The sequence below is a fragment of the Vombatus ursinus genome, unplaced genomic scaffold, assembly GCF_900497805.2.
Source record: "Vombatus ursinus unplaced genomic scaffold, bare-nosed wombat genome assembly UNPS02014768.1, whole genome shotgun sequence".
In the NCBI taxonomy this organism is placed as follows: domain Eukaryota; kingdom Metazoa; phylum Chordata; class Mammalia; order Diprotodontia; family Vombatidae; genus Vombatus; species Vombatus ursinus.
The window spans coordinates 33,475,090-33,493,531 of NW_020954546.1; the positions used below are offsets into that span (position 1 = coordinate 33,475,090).

At 42.5% G+C, this 18,442-nt stretch overlaps 1 protein-coding gene across 2 annotated transcripts in view; it reads left to right on the forward strand.

The window, feature by feature from the left end:
- Window positions 1–18,442, forward strand: part of LOC114043437 (hepatocyte nuclear factor 1-beta) — an 83,114-nt gene that overhangs the window by 41,748 nt on the left and 22,924 nt on the right. For both annotated transcript variants that reach the window (XM_027862566.1, XM_027862567.1), the window contains exons 5-6: window positions 11,086–11,246; window positions 16,258–16,390. In XM_027862566.1, coding sequence (XP_027718367.1) covers window positions 11,086–11,246; window positions 16,258–16,390 — 294 coding nt within the window. The remainder of the gene's footprint in view (window positions 1–11,085; window positions 11,247–16,257; window positions 16,391–18,442) is intronic.

An 18,442-nucleotide genomic window follows, 5' to 3' on the forward strand; every position in this document is an offset into this window, starting at 1 on the left:
TAATGCAGAGTTTGAATTCAGATCTTCTGATTCCATGTCCAATTAATAGTAATAACTCATTTACATGGTTTTTAAGGTTTAAGGTTTGCAAATTGCTTTACAAATATTATTTCATTTGGCACTCCCGACAAAAGCCCTGGGAGATATGTCCTGAAGGTATTATTATGATCCATTTTATAGACAATGAAACTGAGGCTCAGAGATGCCTAAAGGCTCAGTGAGAAGAGCACTGGATTTGGAGTCCAGAGGATCAGGGTTCAAATCTGCTGTTTGTGAGATCTTGAACAAGTAACCTCACCTCTCTGGGGCTCAGTTTTCTCATCTATAAAATGACAAGATTGGAGTAGATTGTCTATAAGATTCTTTCCAGCTCTGATCCCGTAATTTCAAGTGGCTTCCTCATGATCACACAATTAGGAAGCATCAGAGAATTCATGCTCGGCTCTCCTTGACTCCCAAGCACAGGGCTCTGTCCGCTATGCTCTCCCCCACTTCTATTTCTGTTCTTTTCACCTCTTTCTGCTGCTGCTGTCTGCTCCCTCAGCTACTCCCTGGAACTTAGGATGGGGAATCAAAACTTTATCATCATTGCAGCCATTCATCATAATGGACCAAATGGCCTGGACTTGGAACCCTGGATCAGAGCTGGAGTGTAGGTCATTCTGACCCATTGATACATAACTGGGGGACAAGGAGGCTTTGGGGAGCTGCACCGAACCTTGGGTCTACTCCAAAGTGCAAGGGTATACCCAGGAATACCTCCTAGGAAAACCATCTTCTGTCTTTTGATCCTTAAGTCTTCCCCTCTTTCAGATAGAATTCTGATCCTCCCTAGGCATCCACAGCAAACTGTAAAAACAAACAAAAAGCACCATACATTGTCAATGGAAAGGATGCCATCCATCCTTTAAAAAAAATATTGATACCTTTTCTTTAAACATCACCATCATTTCCAAATGTATCTCTCCTACCACACCCTCCCAGAGAGCCATTTCTTAAAATAAATTATTTTTTTAAAGGAGAAAGGGAGAAAATTCTACAAAACTAACCTATGTTGGTTTTTTAAAATAAGTCTGATGTTATATTCAATTTTCTATGCCCATAGTTCCTGTGCTTCTGCAAAGAAAAAAACGCATATTCTTCAAAAATATGTTTTTTTATTTATTTCCTTAAATATTTCCCAATTACATTAATTTTTTAACATTTGTTTAAAAAAATTGAGTTCCAAATTCTCTCCCTTCCTCTTACCCCTCCCCCACCCCTTGAGAAGGCAAGCAATATGATGTCAATTAAATATGAAACCCTGTATATTCTTAAGCACTTAATGATGAAGCCTTTTGGTTATGACAATCCATGCAATGACAATAACAAAATAACATTCTCTTGTTTTTTTTTTTTCTTTTGGCTAGGCAATGGGATTAAGTGACTTGCCCAGGGTCGTATAGCTAGTAAGTGTTATGTGTCTGAGGCTAGATTTGAACTCAGGTCCTGGGCCAGTGCTCTATTCACTGCGCCACCTACCCGCCCCTAACATTCTCTTGTAACAAAGGAAGCAGTTCAGTAAAACCCAGTGACCCAGGAAGCACATGTGATAGTACATATCACAACCCTCACCCATAGTCCCCCCCCCATTTTTCCACTGACAGCAAAGAGATTAAGTGTCACCTGTCTTCTGCTCCTGAAATTGGCCACTATAGTTCATCAGCTTCCAACTGCCTTTTAGCGGTGTTTTCATTTACATTTTCTGGCTTATTTGTTGGCTAGGTGGAGGTGTTCATTTGCAACAATTCAGTGTTTACATACAGCACTACAGAAACCAAGTGTCTGTTGAGGACAAAGTGTGTTGGGGAGAAGGGAGGGGAGGCCTGCTTTAACCGTCATGAATAAGAGATTTTTATTCCCCAGGTGCATGGTGCACGCTGGCTTCTGTTCACAGCCAGGACACTGTTGATGGGAGACTCTTTATGCTCTCTCACTGGTAACATTTGCTTTGATTTTTATGAGAAAACCAGTTTGTGTGTTTCCTTAAGTATCATTCAACTTTTGCCCTTGAGTCAAGAATGTTTAAAGTCTCAGCAGGTCCATATATGCTTCCCCTCTTAGGAGCTGGCTGTCTCCTCCCTTACTGTGCCACAGCAGTTAGAAAAGGCTTTGGGAACTGGAACTGGCCCAGTGTTTGAACTGCTTTTATCTTGCAGACAGCTTTTGCTCCCAAGGCTAGGAGATTTTTAATCTTCTAAACCTTTTGCAAACACACATTCATTCTTGTCCCTGGAAGGAAGGAAATAGTCACAAACTGCAAGGAATATCCTAATTTTACCGAGAAGAAACTGAGAAAACCAAGTGCCAATACAATCCAACAAGCATTTATTCAAGAAATGCTTATGAACACCTACTATGTGCAAAACACTGGGGAGACAGAGATGAAAATTAGCTTTCATTGAAGGGAGTGGGAGATACAGCATATATAAAGATGAGAAAATTCAAGTCAATGCAAAGGAATATGAGAGAGGAAGGAACATGGGGTGGGGTGTGTGTGTGTGTGTGTGTGTGTGTGTGTGTGTGTGTGAGAGAGAGAGAGAGAGAGAGAAAAGGTCTTGCTTAAAGGAAGTCTAGGATTCTGAGAAAAGGAGATGAGGAGGGAAGGGATTCCACATATGGAAAAGGCCTGGAGGTGGGAAATGGAATATTTTGTGTGGGGAACAACTAGGAGGTCAGTTTGACTGGAATGGGGAGTGTATGAGGGAAGTAATAGGAAATAAGATTAAGAAGGTAGGTGGGAGTCCAATTGTGGGGGGCTTTAAATGTTGATCTGTGGATCTTGTGACAAGAGGGAGGCAGTGCAGATTTTTTCAGTAGGGGAGTGACACGTTCAGATTTGTTGGCAGCAGCGTGGAGAACAGATTGGAAAGATAGGAGGCAGGATGACCAATTAGGAGGTCCATGCTATATTCAAGAAAAGAGGCGCTAAGGATACGAACTACAGACATGAAGTTCTCTGGATTTCTTCCTTCATTGAACTGCCATACAGTAATAAAGGTGGCACTACTTAATTCATTAAATAATTACCAGATTCAAGGCTGTGTGCCAGGCACTGGGAATACAAAGACAGAAACAGCCTCTGCCCTCAAGGAGCTTACGTACTACTCGGGCATTCCAAAACCTTAGTCTCACTGGACAGAATTAGAATTCTGGTGTTTCTTTCTTACTCTCTCTGTCTCTTGATCTCTCTGTCTCTCTCTGTTTTTGTCTCAATCTCTCTGTCTCTGTCTCTCTATTTCTCTCTTGGCCTTCCTAAGGAAAAGTGGTTCCCACGAAATGAGTCATGAGTTTTCTGTATGTATTGTTTTTTCTCTAGGCTGGTCAAAGCCAAGTCAGAGGGACGAACCCCTCCTCCCACCCCCAACACACATATACACTATATTTTGATTCTACAAGAAAGAAAACACAAGCTGGCCATAATTTATGGGCTCTGTTATTTCATTTTTGGAAAAGCATTCCAGGCCATCCCCTCAACTCCCAGAGTTTGAATTCCCTGATTTTCTGACTCTGCCGTGGCTGGGTAGCACTCTGCATGAGGTTAGGAACACAGGAAAAAAATGTGTGCGACAGTGTCCTGGCCTGTTGAGTAATGTTTACTCTCTTCGTGGTTGGGACGCTCACTTGAACTGGCAAAGGTCCACCTGCCCCAGGAACATTCCTGCATTATCAGGGATGGGAGATTGGTTTTGAAATGACAAGGGGCAAAAGGCATCCCAGGGAGATTCCAAGGGCAGCCTTCAGACCCGAGGTTACCTATTCTGATCCATAGGCTCTTTGCCTGGGCTCCCACAGTGCCCTGTGATTATTGGAGCTCAGCCCCAGAAGTCCCTGAACTGCTCCTGGCTCTGTTCCTAGTCCAAGTAGGGTTCTACACATATTTTCATTGAGAGGCCATGGGGAATAATGAATAGAGTTCGGGACTTGGAATCAGAAAGACCTGGGTTTGAATCCTGCTGGAGATATTTATCAGCTATGTGACTCAGAGCTGTGTAACCTCTGTGGGCCTTAGTTTCCTCATCTGTAAAACTGGATGTGATGATTTCTAAGGTCTTTTCCAACTCCCGGTCTCTAATCCCAGGATTGTTGTCCCTGTATCTAAATACCAGAGACTTCCTCTCTCCTCAGCCAGGACTCCCTGGTAGTCTTCAGGCACTGCTTTTCAAGTATCCTCTCACTTCCTGAGCACTGGAGAAAGGCAGGATGGATGGGTCATTATGCTCATTTTATGGAGTAAAGAAAAGGCCAGAGCACAGAAAGTTACTGGAGGGAACTACTGAAATTTATGAATAACACCTTCATTTTCTAGATGAGAAAACTGAGTCCGGTGATGAGTTAGGGTAGAGATGGGATCCGAATTGCTTAGCAAGCTTGCTTTCTTGTTAGTCTGTGGCTCTAGCTGCTTTCTGGGCCAAGGGCTTCCGTAGCTGCTTTCTTCATCTCCCTGGGGCATGGAGAAGGAGGATTTGAGAGACTCAATACCATGCCTCATTTTTAAAAAACTGTAAAGTTCTGGTGCCTAAGCAAACATTCTAGGAAGGGCTCCTCTGCCTTTCGTTAATGGAAAAATAAGTGACTCTCCAATGGAGAAGAGTTTCCTCCTTTCGTGGGGTGGAGTGTCCCCCTGCTCTAATGCAGGGGCTGATGGAGTGGTAGTTATGCTTGGCTTCGAATGCCAGTTCAGTTCCATTTGACAGGCGTCTCTCAGCCACCTTCCATGTCCCAGACACTGTGCTAGGTTCTGAGGACTCAAAGGCAAAGACAAAACCCTTGGATCTTGCAAAAACTGGTGAGAAATGACAGATACACATCAGCAGAGAAGTCATATAAAATATAATTGTGGTCAATACTGAGGAATTAGGGGAGAGGAAGAGAGAGAGAACTGATAAGTAGAAGGGCCAGGACTGGCCTTGTATAACACAAAACTGTAGGTAGGAGGTACTCCACAAATTTTTTTTTTTTAATTGGATTGAATTGAATTAGGAAATTGGAGGTTTGAAGCTTCCAGTTATATTAGCTGCTCTGAACCATATGCAGGGGTATGCTGATTAATATTTAACAATCAGCTTTCGGAAGGGGAAAAAGTCCATATTGTAAAGTTTGATTTCCATTGTTAACATTTTCTCCATCACTTTCTTTAGTCTAGACCATCAACAATCAAGCCCTGATTTGTAGCATTTAACAATTTCTGGAGTTATAAATAAATGCTCATACTGAAAATTTAGTGATTGGCTCTGCCAGAATGTCCACTGGGCTCCAGCACCCCCATAAACATGCCTTTTGTCCCTTCTGATTAGAAAACATGGGTTATTTTTAGGGTCACTTAGCTTTAAATGTTGGTCACCAAATAGATTGTCATCCTCTCCAGAATCTATGTAACCCCAGAAGAAATTATAATTCATTTTTGTATTTTTTTTTGTTTTAGGCAATTAGGGTTAAGTGGCTTGCCCAGGGTCACACAGCTAGTAAGTATCAAGTGTTTGGTCTGAGGCTGGATTTGAACTCAGGTCCTCCTGACTTCAGGGCCAGTGCTCTATCCACTGCGCCACCTAGCTGCCCCTATTATAATTCATTTTCCAGAGGCCAGGTGGGTACTTTACAATGGACTATAATAGCCATGACTTATCAGGACAGGAAATGGAGAATGACCTTAATAAGGAATTACTATTTAGTGAATAGCATTAGGTATAGTGGAAAAAGCATTGGATTTGGAAGGGGAGGTTCTGGATTAAAATTTTACCTCTGATGCTTGCTTGCCGGCTGTCTGAACACCAGCAAGTCACTTAGACTCTCAGAGTCTCAGTATCTTATCTATAAAATGAAGAATAGTAACTTTACTCCCTAACTCCTACAGTTGTTGTGAGGATTCAGTCCATTCTGACAAGCATTCATTGAGAACCTACCATGTGTGAGGCACTGTCCTAGGTGCTGAGGATACAAATAATAATAAAAAAAAAATTAGTCACTGCCCTCAAGGAGTTTACATTCTACTGGGTTGAGGAAAAGGGATGTGCATGTGAACACATAGGATCATTTGAGCAGGGAAAAAGTCCAAACAATTAGGGGGATTTGGAAGGGTTTCTCAAGGGAAAGCACACAAGCTGAGCTTTGAAAGGAGCAAGGATTCTTCAAAAATGGGCAAAGCCCTTTGCAAACTTTAACGCATCTTATACAACCTTTATAGTGTCCTAGAGGCACCAGTTATTATTACAGTAGTCACAGGGTTGGGAGTAGAAAGCATCATGGGCATGAGTTGCGGGCATCATGAAGCCTCTTCTGCCCCACCAAGTTCACATCTGCCCTAGACAATAACAGGGCTCTCACCCCTATGAAGCTGCAAAGTATGGTAGAAAAGCCCACTCAATTTGGAGTCAAATTTGGGTTCAAATTCTGCCTATATTATTTATTTCCTGTGTGACCATAGGTCACTTCAGCTCTTGGCCTGAATTTCCTTATCTGTAAGTAGGGTGTGGGGAGGGAGGGAAATAACCTCTCAGATCTCTTTCACCACTAGATCCCAGCAATATTAATCCATGCTTTCTTTTGTTCATTCATTTATTCACATCACACTCCCTGAGGGCAGGGACTGTCTTTCTTTTTCTAATTCATACCCCCCAGTGCTTAGCACTGTGCCTGGCATGTAGTAAGCACTTAATAAATGTTTATTGAATTGAGTAGAGAACTGCATTGCTTGGAGAGAGAAGGCAGGATACTATCCTATTTCTTTTCAGTAGCTCCTAAAACCATCCTGGTGCCTTTTGGTGGACTGGCCATAAAGGATTACGCTTATGGATTAAACCATTATGTTTCTGTATTGCCTTCACTTCAAATGCTTTCGAGGTCTGTGGAATGCTGGATAGTTTTGGTCCATCTTGCTCTAACCGATAGTTCTCTCTACCCTCTCTTTGTTACCACAAACACTCCCTGTTCTATGTGCTGCCTTTCTTCACCAACCTTTGTTGTATACAAATACTGGTTTATGTAAGTAAAGGCAAGGATCCTTCAGGGCCCTGGACTGCTTAGTGGAAAGTTTATGACATGAGGCTTCTCTAGAGTGCTTAGCACATTGCAGGTGCTTAATAAGTGTTTATTGACTGACTGGCGGTTGGAAATAAACTCAGACCTGGGGAATGAGCAGCATTCTCTCCCTGCCACCTCTTCCATGCTCTGCCTACCTCCCATACTCTTGCAGTGCCAATCACATACTCCTTGAAGGTGCCTCTTTGGGGCCAGAAGCTATAGGATCATCTGGTCATCATCTTTATTTCTAGAAAAGCTCCCAGAGTGGCTTAGTAAGATGCCTAAGATTACTCAGCAAGTCCATGGAAGAATTGGGATCACAACATAAGTGCCTGGCCAGCCAGCCCAGAAAGTGCTTTGTCAGTCTTAAAGCTCTCTATGAATGGGAGCTGAGGGTATGGTGATTATTGTTGTTATTGGTACTTCACCCCTCAGGCCAGTTGCTTTGTTACTAATAAATGGTCCTTGTGTGTGTCTCTCCAGGGATCCCTTGTAAAGAAGGCTTTTGTTTCCAGCGGATACCCTTGGTTAATTATTTTAAAATAAATAATTATGTAGCCTGTGGCAGGGGAGAAGCCTACCCATGACCCATATTTGATCGGCGAAGGGCTGGCCCTCTTCTTTCAGCCAAACTAAATAGGTTAAATTGAGACGTTGTGTTTGACTTGAGACTCAATCGATGATGCAGACAGGCTGGGAGGTGGAAACACGTCTGGCTCCCAGTGCTGTCACCACTCACTCCAGAGCAAAGCATCTTGGGGAGGCAAACAGCTTGTCAGAGCAATGGGGGTGGGGGAGGCCTGGGGTGGGGGAGAGAAAAGAACAGAAGGAAGCATATTGCTGAAAATGGAAAGGGCAGGTGGAGAGCAGCAGGGATTTTAAGAGACCAAGCAGCAGAAATCCTCAAGGTTTTCTGGGGAGTTGCTGTCCCTGAAAATTTAATAGGATCTTGGATTTAGAGCTGAGAGGGAATTTAGAGACAATTAAATTCAGCTCTGTCATCTTACAGATGAGGAAACTGAGTCCTAGTGAAGTCAAATAGCTTGCCCAAAATCTCACAGGGAGTGACAGAATCAGAAATTGAACCCAGGTCTTCTGATATTCTTTCAGTTTAGGTCTCTTTCTACAACTCACTGCTGTCCCATTATATTGGTCATCTTTTGTTACCTTTCTGTGCTTGTCATACCAAAGAAGAAGACCTCTTCACAGATACTATTATAGATTTAGAGCTACAAGGGACCACAGAAGCCATGGAGGAAACTGAGGCACAGAGAAGTTAAATGATTTGCCTGAGGTCAGATAGCTAGTGAGTATCTGAGATGGGATTTGAACTCAAGTCTTCTTGTTTTAAAATCTGGGATCCTATCCATTACACAAAGTTGTATGCAGTTTGGCATGGCAAGGTATTTGTCTTTTGGTCACCACTGTAATGCTCACTCCAGTTGGGCAACTGTCATTGCTAATAGCTGAACTGGAAATTAGAACAAGAACTGGTATCATAGCTATGGGATGTAGAGCTGAAAAAGACTTTGATGATTATCTAATCCAGGCATCTTAACCTCTTCTATGTCATGGACCCCTTTGGCAGCTTGATAATTTGATGTGGTCCCTTGACTAGAGTTGGAATCAGGAAGACCTGGGGGTTCAAATCTTACCTTTGGCAGTTGGATAAAGTTTATTGACCCTTTCATAGTAATGCTTTTTAATACATAAAATAAAATATACAGGATTACAAAGGAAACCAGTTATAGTGGAATACAGCTATCAAATATTCTTTAAAATGAGTTTATAGACCATAAGTTAAGAGCCACCGATCTAATCCAATCTCCTAATTCTAGGAAAGTGAGACTTAGAAAAGTTAAATGACTGATCCAAAGGTACACAGGCTGTTAGAAGGATCAGAGATATAGTGTTGAAAGGGAACTTAGAGATTATCTATTCTAGAACCCTCATTTTACAAACAAAGAAACTAGTTCTAGGGAAGTCAAGTGACTTGCCTGAACACCATGGGGAAAACTACATCAGAATATAAAAAGATGTATGTTTGTCTTAGAGAGAAATATGGAATCGCCAAAAGAAGTTTACAGTTCAATCTAGCCCTCTTTCTTCCTGTTTAGTTTTGGTCCCAAATTCATTGTTCATTTGCAGTATCAATTCGAAATATAGATAGATGTAGATGTAGGTAGACATAGAGATGCAGCTTGTCTATCCAAGTGCATAGAATAGCTGGATCCATAGCAATTCTTCATCCACTTGGTTTTTCTGGTGTGGATAATTAGGTAAAGCTCTCATTAGTGATTATGGTTTCGAGGTTCTTAATTTATTTTTGTTTCATGGACTTCTTTTTAGAATGATGTTAGTCTGGTAAAGCCCATGGAACCCTTTTCAGAATGTCTTTATACCCACAAAATTAACTATGTAGGATTATAAAGGAAAACTATGGATATTTGAACAGTTTTCAAACTATTTAAAAAAAAAATAAGACAGGTTGACAGACCCCAGGATAAGAAACCTTCTCCAATGAGATGCCATTTCCTAATCCCCTGTCAAATCTCAAAAGGGCAGTGACAGGTCTGAGTTTTGCTGTATGCTCTGTGTCCTTGGTGAGATCAGTCTTTGGCCTACTCCCACCTTTACCTCTGCTCTTCTCCCTTTCTCAGGCAGGTCTTGGCTCCCATAACCTGAATGTAAGTCACATTCTCTATCAGCCAGGCCTCAGCCCTATGAATAGACCCTTTCCTTCCTGGGAGGCATCCTCAGCTTGGGTTTCTTCAAGCAGTAAGTAAAGTAGGGAGGTGGTGATAGTCACTCCCCCTCTTTAAAGAGCCTATGAGTCCTTACAAACCAAGCCACAGTGGATAGCTAAACCTAAGACTTCTCACAAGGCCTACCTTAAACCTCCACAGCCGGAGTAGGCCTTCTTCCCTTCAGCCAGATGGGTCTTCCCTTATGACCTGAAAGTCAGCAAACTGGGACCCTCACCAAGGAATGTAAGTTCCAGAGTTAAAGACACAGCTGCAACGTCTTCCCTGGCTTGCCATTCTTCTCCTTTGGCCAAGCTAAAGAGTGACCAGGACTAAGATCCTGGAATGGAGAAGGGGTTTACACTGGCTTGGGAGCTTTGACATGACCTCTGCTATGTCTGCCTGCGCCACGTACTTAACTTCCCACTGAGCTGTCTTTTCCGTATCAGTGAAATGGACCCTTTCCCTTTCCCTTTCCCCCACCAAAAAATAACTAAGATGCTTCTCAGAGCTGAGGAACTCCAAAAAGAGGTTGCCAGTCAACAAATCAAGTCAACAAGCATTTATTAAATGTCTGCTGTGTGCCTGGTACTCTGATAAGTTCTGGGAATAAAAAGAAAGGTCCCTGCCCTCAAGTAGCTCACATTTTAATGGGGGAAACAATGTATAAACATCTATCTACATATAAAATATATACAGGGTAGATTAGAGCAGGTATGTGTGGGAGGTAGCTTGAAGTGATTCAAGAACTGATTGTTAAATTTTCAACATTTCTACCTCGGAAATTAGTAAACACTATAAATCAGGGCTTGATTTTTTTGCTTGTCTAGACTTATGAAAGTGATGGAGAAAATGCTAATAATGCAGATTAAATTTAAAAGTGTGTTATATGTACAACCCCCCACCCCAAGCTGGTTGTTAAATATTTACCAAAACACCTCAAATTTGGAGGTAATCTCAGAAAGGAAGTGCTGACGAAGGGTTAGAAAGCCACAAAGAAGTGTACCCCTGACCAAGGAGGACACCGAAGAGTCACTTTCAAACCTCCTACAACCTAAGGAAAGGGTATACATGCAACAAGGAGCAGAGCCAGTGTGAAGGTCACCACTCTACCACTGTGACCTCCTGGAAAGGAAAAGTTTTGGGATGGAGGGGTTGCATTAACTTTGTTTTCTCTTCAGTGAAACCCTTGAATACAAGGCTGGAGGCCACTGAATCAGGTATTCTGCATTTCTAGAGGTCATTCTAATGGCCCATCACTCGGGTTCATGTTGTTTTACAGGAGTGAGATACAGCCAGCCGGGGAACAATGAGGTCACTTCCTCCTCCACCATCAACCACCATGGCAACAGCGCCATGGTGACCAGCCAGTCGGTTCTCCAGCAGGTTTCTCCAGCAGGCCTGGACCCCGGCCACAGTCTCCTCTCACCTGATGGTAAATTGGTGAGTACACCTGGGCCATTGTAGCACTCGGAGCTGATAAGATAAGAGGCAAAACAAACAGGACTTCTCACAAGGCCTACCTTAAACAATGAAGCATTGTAGCCCCAGCAAAAAAAATCAGGGGCTGTTCACAGTTGGAACGGAAAGGCAGTGCTATGTGACCCTGTCTTTGGCTGGTGGAAAAGGTGTTCGGTTTGAACCCAGCCAATAAATCTGACAGAGAGCTGCTCTCATTTTATTGATTGAATGCCTCATAAAGGAACACAGCGGGTGGGACACTGTTTGTCTTTTGCTGCTGATGACATTCACATTGATAAAACTTGTTCATGGGGTGGTTGGCTTCTTTTTTTTTTTTTTTTTGATTGCTCCAAAGTCAGGAGTTCGTACCCAGAAAGCATTTCATCATGAAACATATCCCTACTACCCTTTCCCCCCACCCATCCCTTCCTCCTTTCAACTGTTTGCTTTCTCCCTGCTACCAAGAATGCAGCAGATTGGGATTTAGGGCTGGGCCACTGATGGTGGTGAGAAGACACTTCCAAAATTGGGCAGTTGGATGGCATTTTCAGTGGTCTCTGCCACCACGTGGCTCAGTAAGATGCCTGAAACAAAATGGCAGGAGGGTTGTGATATCGTCAGTTTCCTCTTCATGCAGACCTCCTTGTAGTCTATAGTTTTAAAGGGCCACATCAGAAGATACCTATTTGATTCAATTCAAATAATAATTTTTGAGTTTCTACTATGTACCGGGTACAGGGGATACAAGAATAATAAATAAAATTGTCCCTGACCCCACGGGGCTTGCATCTTGTTCAGGGAGATGGGACAGGATATAATATGCACACAGATGTCTCATTCCAGCCCTTTCTTCCAGTTGAGATGAAACAAGTTTGAATTTCTGAGTAACTAAGAATCCACACAAATCCCAGAGAGCAAGGGAGAATGAATAGCATCATGACACTTGCGAAACTTGGTCGGAAATGGAAAATTTATTCTTTGGGTCATGCTCTGCTTGTGTTTTGGGGGAGGGAGAGATCATGCATAGGCTGCTAGTCTCCACAATGGAGGTGGGGCAGGAGCACACTCCCCAAAGCTGCTACTTTCTTCAACTGAGCACCTGACAAGAATGGGAGGGGCACCCAAGTTCATATGCCACACCAGACCTTGATGCTTAGGTTGTGTAGGCAACATAGGAAGGGCAGGTCACAGGCTATTGGCTGCCTGGCTTCCTGAAGGAAAAACAGCGTGTGGTTTCTGTTGGCTTGAGCAGGCTTGGCCAGTACAAGTTTCAGGGAACCCAGGGCTGCTTTTCCCAGCTGAGTACTCTTCAAGGAAAATACAAAGGTACTTCCTGCCCCACCCTCCCCATGCCCTTCCTTTCTCCTGGTCCTCTAACCCATGCCATGAGTATAATACATCTCTTGAAAAAGACCCTTCCCCATGAACCCAAACTATCATGGGGCCAACACACAACACAATCCAATCCTTGGAATTTTTGCTAGGTCACTTCATGACCAAAACTCCCACCAGTTAAGCCTTAGTATGGTTGAGGTCTCATGTGAGAGGTTTAATTTCTCAGTTGAGGTGACTTTTTTGAATCCCCGAGAGCCCAAAAGAAACTTTACTTTGGGATTTGCAAACGTCTCCTGAATCTCAGCTTCCATCTAGGAAGATAGTTATAGTAGAATATGGCCTAACTTACTCTAGACCCAACCTATAAACTTGTTTGCTTCCTTCTTCCATCTCAAATCCCGTCTCTGACACCAGCTATGTGACTCCAGGCAAGTCACTTAACCTCTGTACCCCAGGCAGCTCCCTAGGAATTTTCTACTAAGTCACAGAGGACTTGCACTGGAGGAAGGAGCTCCCCATGCTGACAAAATCACAGATCCTTTGTGCATTCCCAAAGGGAACACTGATTTGTGTTGATCCAGCCATGTATGTTCTGTTATTTAGTCCTTCTTGTGACCTATGGCAAGACAGCTAGCCAGGATGAGCTAGAGGTTATCCTCAGGGGAGTGTAAAACAGGAGAACACAGACTTTCATGCTAAGGATCTCCAAGTACCCAAAAAGCCTAATCGTTTTCTTTAGCAGTTTACTGGACTCCCATCAATGCCATTAGTAGGTGGAAGTAGGGAAAGGTGATTATATTTTTGCATTAGCAGAAACAGAGGCAATAGCACAGGCAGGGTACTCTAGCCCTCAGACCCAGTATCCTTTCCACATGACATGCATACTCACACATGCAGTATATGTGTGTATATTACATGTAGTATATATACACACACATACAGTATGTGTATATGTATATACACACATATATAGTATATATACACATGCATATAGTGTGTATACACACATACACACATATGTTTTTCCCTCTACAATTTAAAATCAAACCAGGAAAAAAAACCCCAGGAACCCTTTTGCCCCTTCCTTGACTTTCTCAGAGGGACTATGCCACTTAACTGACCCAGTCCTGGAACAGGTTATTGGGGGGTGTGTGTGTGTGTGTGTGTGTGCGTGTGTGTGTGTGTTTTACGACTCTGCAGTTTCAAAAACAAGTCTGGCAAACAGGCTGGTTCTCTCTTGTTTGATGTGGTCAGAATTCTTTCTGGGTCACGTGACCCCAAGCTCATTTCTTGGTGCTCAATTTAAAAACACAAACAAACCCGTTTTGATTTTTTTTTTCCATTTTCTTAATTTAACCTTGGAAACCACTGGCAGAGCTAGAACAACAGCATTGGCATTCAGTAGCTTACTTGGTACAAATGGTGTGTAACCTTCGAACTTTAAGAGCTCTCCATTACAGAAGTGCCCAGAAAGGATGCTGGCTGATTTCTAGTCATATTCGCCATCCAGCTATATGCTAGGAATCTCAATTTCTACACATCGTCATGGGGGAACACAATCAATCAATCAACAAGCATTTATTATGAGAGGCAGTGTGGTATAATGGATAAGAGAGCTAACCTTGAAGCCTTGAAGACCTGAGTTCAAGTGTTTCCTCTGACACATACTGGCTGTGTGAACCTGGGCAAATCTTCATGCTCTAGTCAACTCTCTAAGACAAAAACTTGAAGTGAATATATTGACCTGCATCAGAAGAGGAAGCCCCTTCTTCTAGGGGCTCTCTATGCCAAGGAAATTACAGGTCCCTCCTCCTTCCCTTCTGTGCCAGGTGCTGTGTTATAGTGATGGGGACACAAAGTCAAAAATAAAGCAGTTCTTGATTTCAAGGAGCTTCCATTCCTTTGAGGAAAGCAACATGTGTATACATGTATGTACATATATGTACATACATGTATACACATGTTGCTTGGGTATATTTATATATACACATACATATGTATGTAAGTGTTTACAAAATACTTACAAAAATTGTATTTTTTTTTTCTTTAAAGGGTATGTGGGTCAACCTGATCCATGGGGTTGTGGGAATACAAGAGAAAAAAGAAAGAAAAGGATTTGCTTGTTTGGCGTTTTCACCATTTCCATGCCAACTTGCCAACTTAAAAATGGCTTTGGTTATATTGCTGAGGTGGAAGTGGGAATGCGTTGAGATAAAGGTAGCAAAATATGAGGAAACTAAAAGCTATGTGAAGATTGTGGGAGATATCTATGGTCTTCTCTTCCCACCCACTAACCTTAGGGTCAGAAGTGGAGCTGTGTGTTTTTCTCCCACTGAATCCACTGAGTTTAGAGAAACAAATTTTAGAGAAGTAGAATTTAGTAGAATGTAAGATTCTTGAGGCTAACAATGAACCAGCGGCTGGTTTCCATTTTTGCCTTTGTATCCTTAATTCTAAGTACTTTTTTATGGTCCAGACCTGTGATTTCACTGGGCTACCAACCTCCCAGTGTGGAAACACCATCTACCAATGCAATTGGGCAACTATATTCTAAAACTTACAACCTAGAGAGGTGCCTAGAGGCATGAGAGGGAACTTAGGTGATATAATGAATAAAGCTCTGGACCTGAATTTGAATATTTCCTCAGATGGTTACTAATTGTGTGACTCTGAGTAAGTCACTTAAGCTGTCTTGGCCTCAGTTTCCTTATCTATAAGAATAGGAGAACAATAGCACCAACTTCACAGGGCTGTTTTAGGATCAAAGGAGATCACTGTTATTAACACTTAGTACAATGTGTAGCACATAGTAGGTGCTTAATAAATTATTGTTCTCTTCCCCCTTTTTAAGACTGCCTAGGTGGTCACACAAGTTATATATATATCAGAAGTGGAACCACAACTCAGGTACTTCAAATTTCCAAGGCTAGGCCTCTATCCACCATGCCATGTTGCTTTGCACACAGTAGATGCTTAAAAGATATTTGTTGAATTTAATGAGAAAATAATATTATCATTTTAACTGTAGCTATAAATCTCTTAAAACTTGGTACTACCCTGGACCCCTAGCCTAGGCAGACTATTATTTTTACAGAGGAAATAAAAAGAAAGGGATTTTATTCTAGTTAGGGGCAAAATTTTTAGGAAGCAGTAATGGTCACTAGTGCGAGACTCTGGCTAGAAGTGTCCAGAAAGTTGTCAGTCTCGCCCTACCCTCTGCAGAGTTAGGGATCCCCCTTGGATACCATATTGGAAGGCAGGGCCTATATTTTCATCCTCAACGACTGGAACACAGTAAGCAAGTAATCAATACTTTTGCATTCATTCACATAGCTGTTCTGCTCCTCCCCTTCTCACCCTACCCCCCAACCACACTGTAGTGAGTTTCTTCATTTAATTATTTTCCCCATCACACATAATCACATTTCCTCAACAGGACTCATAGAGAACCCTAAGGCTTGGGGTTAAGGCCTTCATCAGGGCAGACATGGGATACCCGCCATTTGCAGTGGGAACAAAGACTCTGGGGCAGCAGGATGACTCAGTAATATGGAGAGTGAAGGGTATTGAGTTGAAGCATACAGTTGAATGTTGTGCCTTTGTCTTTTTTCGTCTTCTGCCTCCTCCGGTCATGCTGTTCTCTTCTCTCTTTTGGCAGATCTCCGTCTCAGGAGGGGGCTTGCCCCCAGTCAGCACCTTGACGAACATCCACAGCCTTTCCCACCACAACCCCCAGCAATCTCAGAACCTCATCATGGCACCCCTCTCGGGAGTCATGGCCATTGCACAGAGTAAGCTACGTTCTCAACCCTCAGGGTGCAGAGAGATGGGTCAGCCCAGAGTCGTGAGTGACTATAATGTACCCGCCTCCCACCACACATCACTTATCGCTGGCCCATTGGGGTAGATATGCCTTAACTTCTTGACTTCTTTCGGTCAGTAGGAACCGGAATGGTTTAAGCTAGAAAAGACGAAGAAGTGACCATTAACTGCTTTCAAAGAGGACAAGAGATTTAGAGCTGGAAGGGATCTTCAGTGTCTTGTCCAACTCCCTCTTTTACAGATGAAGAAGCTGAGGAGTGGGAAGCTTAAGTGACATGGAATAAAAAAATTAGAGCTGGAAGAGATCTCAGCAACCATCTAGTTCTGTGTTTCCCAGTGTTTTTTGTCCCATGAACTCCTTTCAGCAGCAGCAACAATTTGTTGTGAATGCCTGGGTTAACTTAATATACTATACATAATATTCTGCAATTATTTATTACTTAAGATGCTATTAAAGAATTTTTAGAGCAACCCCCTTGGACCATCATCAAAAGGGGGTTCATGAACCACTAAATGGGAACCAATAATCTAATCTAACCCTTCATTTTACAAATGAGGAAACTGAGGTCCAAGGAAATTAAGTGACTTGCCCAAAGTCACACAGGCAATAAGTAGGTGGAATTTGAACCCAGGCCCTCTGACTCTAGAATCTCTACTCTTTCCAGTGTGCCATGCTGACAAGTGTGTGAGGTATTTTTTATCAGGAGGTGCTAACGTTTGTCCTCCATATTTACACATAGTATCAGGTGAGATGAGACTCAAATTAAAAAAGGAAATATGGTGCTCCCACCTCAGGGTCAATTTCTTGACTGTCAGTGATAGAACACTGTAGGGGACAGCAAAGGGAGATGGTGGCATTTTTGTATCTGGAGAACTTTAAAGAGAAAATAGATATCTATGCACCTTCATTCTTGAAAGAAAAGGGCAAAGGCTGGGAGTTCTTTGATTCTAAGATTCAAGAGCAAGGGTTTCTTAACCTTTGTGGGTATCCTGGATCCCTCTAGTAGCCCCGTCCATAGAAGCCTATGGACCTCTTCTTAGAAACACAATTAATAAAAATAATAACTAGCATTTATATAGCACTTTAAACTTTGCAAAGCACCTCATAAATATTATCTCATTTGATCCTCACAACAACCCTGTGAGGTAGGTGCTATTATGATTCTCATTTTACAGATGAAGAAATTGAGGCAGAGAGAGGTTCAAAGACTTGCCCAGGGTCACACAGCTAGTATGTAAAATTACAACAGAAACAAAATATAGTTAAGATATTTTTTGAAAGCTTGTGGACTGCAGATTAAGAATCCCTCATTTAGAACTTGACTTTTCTGCTATCTCAGAAGTAGCTGATGAAATGTTGGAGCAGGTTGGGTGTACCTATGTATCCCTCAGACATGTATAATGTATTTGAGTTTTCATGATCACGCTTTGTGCCTCCTTCCATATGTTTGTATGTTCTCACATCTCAAGCTTCATAAGGACAACTAAGGCTGACCATGCTCCTCAGATTGGAAATGGAGACCTTTAGAAAGATTTGCCAAGGAGACCCAGGAGAGAGCAGCATTACTTGTGGTGTTGTGGAAAAGACGCTGGGCTGGGAGTCAGGACCTTCATTAATCAATCAGTCTATAACATTGACTAAGTACCTGACATGAGTGGTGTCTTCATGGATAGCAATCTGGTCGCCAAGTCCAGAAGATCTGAGTTCAGGTCCCTCCCTCTGACTGTGCACTTGGACACCGTGAGACCTGGGGCAGCTAAGTTGATAAGTTGGCATTGGGAGAGTTTCCCCACTTGCATTCCCTATACCAATGACATCAGAGATCAAGGTCCCATGCTATATGTGCCAGACACTGTTTGAAGCCCTGGATCTGGGATCAAGCCTAAAGTCTGTCCCTAACAAGCTAGTGTTAATCAAGTTACTTCTTTTTTTTTGGGGGGGGGTATCAGTTTCCTCCTCTGAAGAATGAGGAACTTGGAATAAATAATCTGTAAGGACCTTTTACCTCTAGTGATTGTGA